Genomic DNA, 11,899 nt, shown 5'->3' with positions numbered 1-11,899 from the left:
AAATCTTTCAGCCATAGCCGCTGCTTCCAGCGGATGTGTTTTGCATATGTACCTTTGGCACTCATGAACTAGTTCTAAGTCTCCTCCTGATTGCCAGCTTTTGGGTGACTTGCCTATTTCTGCTTTTGCCCTGAGCTCGCAGTATTTAACTCCCCTTGACCAGGACGGTGCCGCTGCCATTAGGTGGCCTCTCCCACCATGACCGACTGGCCACCGTCAGTGCGCCATGTCCTCCTGGCCAGGCCTGTACTGCTCCGAGGGCTGTCGCAAGGCTTTGTAGGAACATGCATCTAAGGTTAGCGCCAGAAAAGGTCCGTGTACTAGCAGCAGGGAAACAGTTCTCCAAGTGGATGAAGATTTAATGGCTGAATTAGCATCTGCCTCAAATTACCTACAAGAATTATTCAAAAGCTTCTGCACAGCAAAGGAAACAGTCAACAAAACAACAAAACAAAACAAACAGCCAACAAAACAAAGAGGCAACCCACGGAATGGGAGAAAATATTTGCAAATGACAGTACAGACAAAAGGTTGATATCCAGGATCTATAAAGAACTCCTCAAACTCAACACACACAAAACAGATAATCATATCAAAAAATGGGCAGAAGATATGAACAGACACTTCTCCAATGAAGACATACAAATGGCTTTCAGACATATGAAAAAATGTTCATCATCACTAGCCATCAGGGAGATTCAAATTAAAACCACACTGAGATACCACCTTACACCAGTTAGAATGGCCAAAGTTAGCAAGACGGGAAACAACATGTGTTGGAGAGGATGTGGAGAAAGGGGAACCCTCTTACACTGTTGGTGGGAATGCAAGTTGGTGCAGCCACTTTGGAGAACAGTGTGGAGATTCCTCAAGAAATTAAAAGTGGAGCTTCCCTATGACCCTGCAATTGCACTACTGGGTATTTACCCCAAAGATACAGATGTAGTGAAAAGAAGGGCCATCTGTACCCCAATGTTTATAGCAGCAATGGCCACGGTTGCCAAACTGTGGAAAGAACCAAGATGCCCTTCAACGGACGAATGGATAAGGAAGATGTGATCTATATACACTATGGAGTATTATGCCTCCATCAGAAAGGACAAATACCCAACTTTTGTAGCAACATGGAATAGGACTGGAAGAGATTCTGCTGAGTGAAATAAGTCAAGCAGAGAGAGTCAATTATCATATGGTTTCACTTATTTGTGGAGCATAACAAATAACATGGAGGACAAGGGGAGATGGAGAGAAGGGAGTTGAGGGAAATTGGAAGGGGAGCTGAACCATGAGCGACTATGGACTCTGAAAAACAACCTGAGGGCTTTGAAGGGGCGGGGGGTGGGAGGTTGGGGGAGCCAGGTGGTGGGTATTAGGGAGGGCACGGATTGCATGGAGCACTGGGTGTGGTGCAAAAACAATGAATACTGTTTCGCTGAAAAGAAATAAAAAATTAAAATTATTCTGGAAAGACACTGTCCTCATTTCTTAATGTCTTCTCTATTAGTATTACTAATAATATTAAAGAAACCTTGGAAATCATCACTGTTCCAACTAATCAGTGACAGTAACAGATTATGCCGTGAAGGAAAACGAATATGTTGATCTAGGTTTGGGGTCAACCTTTTACGGATAGAAGGAAAGCTATAGCAAGTAATTTGACAGGCCCAGAAAATCCCAATTCTTTAGCAGGCTACATGAGAGTGCATGCTTGTTTCAAGAAACCATTTTACGGGGACACTGAATAGGGGTTCCTGTGAAGAATCTGTTAACAAGCTATCCCCAAACAAGCATTTTTTGGGGGGAGACATCGAGTCCCAAATTTTTACAATTTAGTATGTCCAGCTGCCTAAGGCACCCCGAGGTTTGCTGACTGAATCCATGCACAGTCGGAAACAGCTCTGATAGGCGGTGAAACTACGTACAGGAGGGGAGAGGACACTGCGGGGGAACAGAGGGAAAGCTGCCATTCAGCCCTGAAGCTCCAGCTTCTCACAAAGCACTTGCTGCAGCTGGAACACCGTAAAGCCGGGTAAATGGACTCCGTGACTGTAGGTAACAGAAACCAGTTACAGGACAAGAAACCAGGCGCTACGCTAGCAGAGAAAGGAAATTGAAGCCAAGACCTGCCCAAGTCATAAGATGAACACTCTCTTGACACGACTAGTAGGAATGTGCCCAGAAAACCCTCTGGGCAGTAATATGGCCACACTTACCAAGAACCTTAGACTGTTTTTCGTCTTAAATAATCCTTTAAAAGTTCATATCCACTAGTCTCACTTTTAGGAATGTAATTTAAGAGAAATTTATGTTTTAAACGATGTATGTACAAGGATGTTTAATACACTCATATTTTTTTAAAACAATGGAAATAACCCAATTATTCAACAGGGAATTATAAAAAATCATTCCATCTACTTGGTAGGATATTATGTAGTTAATTTTTTAAAGTTACATTTTTCTTTTTTTTTTTCTTTAAGATTTCGTTTATTTATTTGTGAGAGAGAGAGACAGCATGAAAGGATAGAGGTCAGCGGGAGAAGCAGACTCCCCGCCAAGCAGGGAGTTCGATGCGAGACTCAATCCCAGGACCCCAGGATCATGACCTGAGCCGAAGGCAGTCGCACAACCAACTGGGCCACCCAGGCGTCCCTAAAGTTACATTTTTTGTATGTGTGTGTGAAAAAAAATTTTTTTTTTTCCGACAGAGAGGCAGGCAGAGAGAGAGAGGAGGAAGCAGGCTCCCCGCCAAGGAGAGAGCCCGATGTGGGGCTCAATCCCAGGACCCTGGGATCATGACCTGAGTCGAAAGCAGAGGCTTTAACCCTCTGAGCCATCCAGGGGCCCAAAGTTACATTTTTTAAAAAAAAGATGTAATTTATTTAACAGACAGAGATCACAAGTAGGCAGAGAGGCAGGCAGAGAGAGAGGACGAAGCAGCCTCCCAGCTGAGCAGAGAGCCCGATGCGGGGCTCGATACAGGACACTGGGATCATGACCTGAGCCGAAGGCAGAGGCTTTAACCCACTGAGCCACCCAGGCACCCCTAAAGTTACATTTTTCAATGTATATTAAGGACATACTATGATCTAAAATTTTGTAAAAAAAAAAAAAAAATATATATATATATATATGCATGCCCCAGAAAAAAAAGACTGGAAAGAAACATTCAAATGTAAATAGGGGTACATGTGGCAATAGAATTGTGAGGGATTTTAGTCACTTCTTTAATCTTTCCTATGTTTTCCAAAATTTCTGCAATGAGTACGTATTTTTAGAATTAATTTTTTTTTTAAAGGGAAACAACTCTTCACTCTAATAGGTTTTTAACTGCTCTATCTACACAAAGGAAAGAGTGTGCTGTCACTTACCTGCCATGTGTTCCACACTCGATTTCTGATAGCTGAAATGCACATCTCAGGGACGAATGTATGTATACGAACTTATCTGTTATAAAATCTCCCCAGACATGTGACTTCTGATACACAATACAGTCCGAGTATCACAAAACACATCACTAAAGTATACTAAAATAAGGTTATTTACTTAAAAATGATACATTGGATGTAATCTATATATAGAACAAAGCAATTAATGGTAAACTTAATAAGGCACCTTTTAAACCAGATGCTGTACAAAATACATTTAGTGTGTTACATATCAAAGATGAATCTGTATTTTTGGTGTTTTACAATTGCATAATAAAACTGTTTTTAACCCTTCTTTCAATGTCTATGTACAACTTCCCTAATTAAGCTATAATGATATTTTCATTTTATACAATATATACTACATTTTAGTTTTTAAATGGGCAAGGACAATGGTCACTAAAAGGGCTTAAATAATTCCACTGGAAGCATAGTACAGAGCACGAGCTAAAATTACAATATACTTAATCCTTTGCAAAAGCAGTATTCACATACTTTCCTTATGGGATGATCATTACATGTGGCTTTGTATGCTGCTGCCCGAGATTTAATTCGGTCTTCCTGAACATGTTGGTTCTTTGCAGTTTTCACAGTGACTCTCATAATAGCACTGAGGCAAGATGATGAGTGAACTGCTACCCTATTTTAACACCTGACCCACGCAAATAAACAGTACCCCTTTAAACAGTGTAAGAGCTGCAACAATCTTTTTTTTTTAATAAAAAGTCAATTAGTATTTCTGTTGAAATTATTTTAGATGTTTGCAATATATCCAAACAACATGTATGAAAAGAAACACAAGTGATTTAATTTATAAAATCTTGCCTGGAATAAGTTATTATCAAATTTGATCTTGAGCCAGTTTAAGAGATACAGGATTCTTTTTAAAAGCTGTATTACATTTTTGCTCTGAACAGAAGAAAAGCGTATGTAATTGCTTCCACATACTATTTCAACATTTCTAAGAACAGAGTTTGCCTTTCTTTACATATGTTCTTTGCTATTAAGTTGACAAATAATGTTCAGGACTTATAGTTTAGCCAATAAAAAATAAAGCAAGATTAACCTTAGATTAAGATCAGAGCTCAGAAGTGTTCTTAAATCACAAGGCAACATGGATTAGACTCTCTCTCAGTATAAGGGAGGAAATTCTGAAAGAACATGTTATTGGGTACTACCAATATGTACATTTACTTATTTTCACAAACACTTCAAGCTTTAATTATGTTAGATGAAAATTACTAAACTTAGTCAAGACCATAAAAGCAGATTTCGAATCTGTGAAGTTTGATGTATAAATACCGTAAGAGTTTCATCCTTAAATGCCAGTCAGGCTTTTGGTAATGGATGGTACATGCTCTGATTCCTCCCCTTTAAAGATTTTTAACTATGTTGTGATATAATCACATTTATTTTATGTTACATTCAAAGAAAACTGCTTCACTTTATGCACTTATGAGTTCTTCGCTCAGGATAAGACAATATTTAGAAGGCATTGGAGAAGTGTAAGTTTAAGTAAATCAGAATTATTCCTTGGGATAACACGGCATCCATAAAATATGTAGCATTTTATTGAATAACAGCTATATGGTATAAATACAGGATGAGTAGATACTGAACTTTTTTGCCTGACTCTTCATTGTCTTCACAAGTTATAGAACAGAAATCATAGAACCAAAAATCTCAAATGATTTAAATGCCCCAAACAGCTGTTGATAAGTTTATATCAGCTCTGATATAGAAACTTCTAACTGGAGGATCCTTTCATAAAGAAAAATTGAGATGACGGCATCTTAATGAAAGTATATGCCTGAGCCTAGATTTGATATACTCCTTTGAATGCATTAATTCTGACAATTTGTAGGTACTTATACTTTATGACATTTTTTTCTGATGATCTTTTCATTTTCTTCCCTAAGAATGGGATATGAGGTACACATGAGAGCTGGTTTCTACAGTATGAATGTGTGTACATATATAAAATATGGGTTGTAAAGAAGGTGTTTTGCAAATAAAGCATATTACACACAAAATATAAATAACTTCCCTTTTAAAAGTTAGAGAATAAAGAATATAGAACACGATTATAGGCACTTACATTGCTATCAAATGCAGTAATTAGTAACTCACTTCAATAAGAAGTGTTTTCTTTAGAAGGTTCATGGCATAGGGAGTTCCAACTTCGGATAAGATGCTTTTCATGACAAAAGAAAGAATTACCAAAAAGAAAGAAAGAGAAGGAAGGGAGGAAGGAAGGTGGGGGGAGAGGGGAGGGGAGAAGAAAGGAAGGGGAGGGAGGAAGGAAGGAAGAAAAAGATGGTGATGAAAGGAAAACAGTCCAAATTTACAGACACTTCAAACTTCTTTTGGCCTTTATGTTAAAAAATCAAGTTGGCAGAGAAGCTAGCTCACTTGCAAGGTAAATAAATGGCTTTTATGTGATTGGAGAATCTTGGTCAGATAATGCATTTTTAAAGCACAAAACCAACAGCCACCAACATCTTCCTGTGCATTCATAAATTATTTTCTTCTAATTCAAACGGCAGCAGAGGAATCCTGGTGTGTGCATGTGTGCGCATACACACACATACCAATATCAAAGCATGACAAACTATCATAAACTAAGTAGTACCCCAAACAGATCATAATCCATAGGCTGTTTACAAAGGCGGAACACAGACAGATTAATTTTCCTCAGGTAGAAGGCAAAAGTGTGTATTTCTCCATCTCTGCTGAATTCATTTATCTTCTTAAGGCTTTCACAGAAAGCACCATTTTATGAACAGGAAATTCAGTACCCAGAGTTTAACTGGAGACATTAATTATCAGGATCGAAGCCTTGATGCAGCTCATAAAAACCCAATAAAAAAAAAAAGGCATCAAAAACCACATTTAAAATAAAGCTGTCCATATATAAAGAACGAAGTGTTTAGAAGTTCCCAGCTTGTTATTCTACAGAGTACTGAAAGGTTTAATATTAGCAGCCTGTGAAGGTGTAGTGAGGAAGGAGTCTGAGAACCAAGTTAGCATCCTTATTCTACTCTAATTCCACCCGTTCCTCGGGTGAAAACAGTTCTCGCAGTCTAGAATTTCTCCTCATGATTGTTTCGCTGTCAAATCTTTACATCCTGGGATTCAACCATCTTGGCAAGTGTCTTCTTGATTCTCAGAGCTGTAAGTCTGGAAGCTGGATTGTGGGCCCAGCATTCTGACATGAGCTTCAGAACTGCTCGTAGACACTGAAAAGTAAAGAGAATGTAGTGAGCACATAAAGATCTTTGGCAACACTTACCAATCACTTCCTCAGGGGATGGAGCTCCACTTACTTCATCACTGTTCCACCGATTGGACACAATTGGCCGCAAACGTTTGACACACACAACCTCACGCATATCTTCATATGATGGATCATTGGGCACCATATTGTAATATGGCAACTGGTACTCTTCTACTATCCCTGCAGGGAGTGAGAAAGCACAGTGGGCACAAAAATGGCTGGACAAAATGTATCAACCTACTCAGCACCCCTTACTGAACTATGGGAGTTAAAATGGGATTCCTAAATAAAGAAGAGAATTATAGAGCAAATGATTCACTTTTAATAGTAAATGTGTTTTCTTCTCTTTTTCTGTGCCTAATTATTTCCTCTACTTCCATCACGGTCCCCATCATACCTGTGGACCTACCTATACCCCTTAGGAAAAGTAAGATGAAGTGCTCATTTACCATCAAATTTTTATTTATTTATTTATTTTGCATTCATGCATATACAAGAGAGCAAGAAAGCCAGGGAGGGGCAGAGGGAGAGGGAGAATCTTAAGCTCCATGCTCAGCATGGAGCCAGATGTGGGGTCTGATCTCCCAACCTTGAGATCATGACCTGAGCTGAAACCAAGAGTCGGTCCCTTACCTGACTGAGCCACCCAGGTGCCCCTTCAATTTTTAATTTGATTACTTGTACACATAATTGTTCTTAGTAATGAATGTGGTTTTTGTTTTTTATTTTGCCTTATTTTGTTCTGCAGTAGAAAGACAACATGATATGCAGAAAAGAGTTAACACAGCAGGCTGGAGAGTGCTAATCTTTGAAAAGGCCTGCTTGCAGGGTTGGCACTGGGCCGGTATCTGGGAACTTGCTGGGCAAACAATTCCCTACACACTCATATAAAACTTTCCCTAAATAATAAGGGTCACTCACTGTGTGCCTAGACTATGTGTACAAACAATATAGTTTATGCTGAACACCTGCTCTCTTTCTAGGGGTCTGGAATTCTGGTACATGCTAGGTGGAGGGTGCCCACGTGACCAGCCTCCAAAAATATCTTTGGCTACTAGGTCTCTAATGAACTTTCCTGGATGACAATATTTCACATGTTGTCATAACTCACTCCTGGAGGACTGAAGCACATCCTGTTGTGAGTCCATTGGGAGAGGACTTCTGGAAGCTTGTGCCTGATTTCCTCTGAACTTTGCTCCATGCACCATTTCCCTTGGGTGATTGTATCTGTATCCTCGCACTGTAATAAATCTTAGCTGTGAGGACAACGATATGCTGAGACCTGTGTGTCCTTGTAGTGAAATCACAGAACCTGGGAATGGCCCTGGGGATTCCTGACATATGTGACATCTAAGTCATATAAATGGAGCTGTTCCTTTTTTGAATAATGAGGATACAAACATAACTGGAAACCCACTACCTGAAGTCTTACCTCCTGTGATACAACGACGAGCCATTTCCCAAATGATCAAGCCAAAGCTATAGATGTCGGCCATTATGTAGGGCTGGAAATGGTTTTTATTCAAGCTCTCATCTAGCACTTCCGGAGCCATGTAGCGTTTGGTACCCACCCTGGTATTCAAGGGTACGTCAACTTCATTTGTGTCGCTGAAAGAGAAGACAGTGTTCAGGTTGAGGACCAGGAACAAAACAGTTTATCTTGTATTTTTGTTCTCATTTTGTAAGTCAGACTCTTCCTTCCATGTGTATACACATACACACACACACACACAACACATAAATATATAAAAAATTTAAATTAAATAAAATCTACCTACCTACCTAATTTTATATCTCAACATTCCCTTAACCGAATTCTCTGGGACCAGATAAGATCTTAAAATTTAGCATTTCCCAGATTTTAGAAAAGTAATATACTCTTTAATATATGTTACAGATTACACAACACCCCAGAGCAGGGTCCGGGACAGCACCCAATCAGAATCATTACTGTCTGCAGTGAAAAGCTAAGTATGAATATTCATATTATCCTGAATAAAGACAATAAACACCTCACATAAGTTCAAGTTCTGTCACCAGACATGTTTAGTGCCTCTCCAAAAAAAAGGACGGTACCGAATAGAAGAAAGCACAGTAGATAATTATGTCCCAGAACAAGCAAATGTAAAACTAAACTGAGAGGAATCACTGCCTTTACTGTTCTCATATGATAAACTCAGCCTTTGTGACACAGGATTACATTTTCTTTTTGGGTCCAACCAACTTAGTTCTGTTGTCAGTTATGTTTACATAATCATGTTGACAATCAGTAATAAATGGCGTTTACTGGTTTTTCAATTTTTGGACTACATTTTAGAGTTGGAAGACATAAATGCTTTGTTACTTAGGCCCCCAGTTCTGGTGGGTTCTGGAAACTACTTTGAAGCCAAGATTAATGTAATGTATTTTAGATTGTCTTAAACAGTACCTGATGAGTATTTGAGCCAATGAGGACCACAACAATAAAGAACAACAGAACCAGAACAGTGTCACAGCTAGGGAAGTACTTTTATTTTATAACCTGAAATGAATTCTGAAATTCATTTCATGGCTGCTGTATCCTTGAGTTTTAACAGTATTATAAAAGCTTCAATGGTTTCATAAAAATTTGATAATTCTATATAAAAAATATCAACAATTTCAAGTGGTGATGGAGAAACGCATACTTCTAACTCTGTTTATGGGAGTGTAAACTTACGAACGCCTCTTTAAGGAAGAGCTTGCAATTATACTGGACTTTAACAGGCACATACTCTGTGTAGCCCCTTCTCTAGGAATCCACCATGAACAAATACTTACACAAGCAGTCAAGGATATTACATATAGGTATAATACAACGTGTAGTAAGGCATTTTTCAATTAATAGAGACAACTTTAATGCCCATCGGTTGGGTCACAGAACATCCACATAATGGAAAACTGCATCAACACTGTTTCAAAGAATGAAGCAGATCTACATAAACTGCAATAGAATGATGTCTAAGACAATAAAAAGCAGGAAATTAAGAATTATGTAGAGTAGGATGCAATTTTTGTAAAAAACAAAACAAAACACAAAAACCCTAAAAAACAGAAAAACAAAACACCAAGATAAAAAATCCCAACTATTTATTTATATAACCAGATAAGCCCAAAAACATGTCTGGAATTCCACTATCCTGAATCCAAATAGGCAAATATCTTTTGGAGAGTCCAACGATTTCAAAACAGTAGGCAAAGAACCGCTTACCTGTTGAATTTTTTTTTTTTTAAAGATTTTATTTATTAGAGAGAGAGCACAGGCAGACAGAGTGGCAGGCAGAGGCAGAGGGCGAAGCAGGCTCCCTGCCAAGCAAGGGGCCCGATGTGGGACTCGATCCCAGGACGCTGGGATCATGACCTGAGCTGAAGGCAGCCGCTCAACCAACTGAGCCACCCAGGCGTCCCTTACCTGTTGAATTTAACAGCAAGGCCCAGGTCAGCGATACAGCAACTTCCATTTCTCTTAATGAGGATGTTTTTGCTTTTTAGGTCTCGATGAGCTATTGCAGGCTTTCCTTGGGTGCCATAAATTTCTGTGTGGAGATGGCACAGACCACAGGCAGCCGAATAAGCCAGCTTGAGCAGGGCTCTGGTGTCTAGTGTAGCACATTTCAGGAAATCATAGAGGGATCCATTTTCATGGTAATCAGTAATCAAATAGAGCTGAGTCCAGGAACCTGTACCTTTAATGTCTGCTGCTATGAAACCTGTTCAATTAATGTGTTTAAAGGGTTAGTTATCAGAGATGGGCAAGAAGAATATTGAATGCTAATTCAGGATACTAAAAATAACTTTGGTATCTTGGTATTTTTCTTGTAATTAAATTAACAAAAATTTAATTTGCCTAACAAAATCTCTTGAATGTGTACCATTCTTTCCTGCCATTTACACAGACAACTCTACACTTCTGCAGTATATTTAAAATAATCTTAATGATAATCATGAAGATGACAATCATATGTCTAAGGAAAAAATCATGTATCAGAAAATAGCCTGGGGAAATGCTGTCCAACTCCATGATTCTCTAAGCACAACGGAAGGTGGAAAAACTTTGAATTTCAAACTGAAAAGTGAACACATTAAAGTAATAGAGTTAAAATGTTCAACCACAAGTTTGCTCCTAAGCCAGCTGCCATTTGCCCATCAAGCCTCAGCACATCTGCATTTCTATCTGGCTCACTGATAAGAAGGGCCATGATATTGGCCTCCTTTCTTTCTTTTCTTGTCCTTTTTCCCTTCAGAAGAAGGTCAGTGAGTGCTGGGTTGAATAATGCGTTCCTCCCATACCATGCCAATTCATGTCTACTTGGTACCCGTATATGTGACCTTCTTTGGAGTAGGGTCTTTGTATATAGAACCAAGTTCAGAGGAGGTCAATACTAGATTAGGGTGGGTCCTGATTCATTGACCAGTATCCTTACAAAAGGGGAATGTGAACATGAGGGCCATGGGACAACAGAGAGTAAGAGCGTTATCTCTAAGCCAAGAAGTGCCAAAAGTTGCTGGCAGTCACCAGAAGCTGGGGGGAGGAGGTAAGGAAGGGGCCTCTCCTAGAGCCTTCGGAGAGCATGGCCCTGATGACACCCTCCTTTTAAACTTCTGGCTTCCATACCTCCGGGAAAATAAATTTCTGTTGTTTTAAGCCACCCAGTTTCTGGTAATTTGTTGTGACAGCCCTTAAGGAAACTAACAGTTAAGTGTCTGGAATACTTGTGGCAATGTGCTATGCACTCTCTAAATTAAAGGGTAGGGAAACAGTAGCTGAAAAGTCAGGGAAGCTAGAGGAGTTTCTGTACTTTACGGATCAGATCATACCTAATTATTTTTCTGTTTTGTAAAGAAAGTGGGGAGGGGCATTCAGTTTATAAAAGGCAAAAAGCATGTATAGTTAAAGTTACATTAGAACATTGCTTAAATTACCTTTAAAAAACTTGGGCTGTGTTACTCTAGGAGTAAGTCCAATAAACTAGTACTACTTCCATTTTGAAACTCCCTATTGTTTTCCTAGCTGGAGAGTAAATAAAGCCGTTGGTGGGCATGCAGGATTGTTTTGTATTTAAACTGTGTATTCTCTTGGGTTTCCTTGAGCCAGATGCACATAATGGAATTCACGTATGTTTTCACAGCCTGTGTGGCAGGCTTCCATGGCACCCCACTAACCCTGTTGGAATATGGG

At 39.2% G+C, this 11,899-nt stretch overlaps 1 protein-coding gene across 1 annotated transcript in view; it reads right to left on the bottom strand.

Annotated features, from left to right (window-relative positions):
* Window positions 1-3,521: 3,521 nt before the first annotated feature.
* BMPR1A (bone morphogenetic protein receptor type 1A) overlaps window positions 3,522-11,899 on the bottom strand; it is a 34,896-nt gene continuing 26,518 nt past the window's right edge. The window contains exons 8-11 of the mRNA XM_080831636.1: window positions 10,133-10,430; window positions 8,135-8,310; window positions 6,752-6,882; window positions 3,522-6,664 (exon numbers count right to left, since the gene is read on the bottom strand). Coding sequence (XP_080687762.1) covers window positions 6,539-6,664; window positions 6,752-6,882; window positions 8,135-8,310; window positions 10,133-10,430 — 731 coding nt within the window. The 3' untranslated portion in view covers window positions 3,522-6,538. The remainder of the gene's footprint in view (window positions 6,665-6,751; window positions 6,883-8,134; window positions 8,311-10,132; window positions 10,431-11,899) is intronic.

This window comes from Martes martes, assembly GCF_963455335.1.
Source record: "Martes martes genome assembly, contig: scaffold_288, whole genome shotgun sequence".
NCBI lineage: Eukaryota > Metazoa > Chordata > Mammalia > Carnivora > Mustelidae > Martes > Martes martes.
Note: the sequence above shows the minus strand (reverse complement) of the source record. Positions and strands in the feature narration are given on the sequence as shown.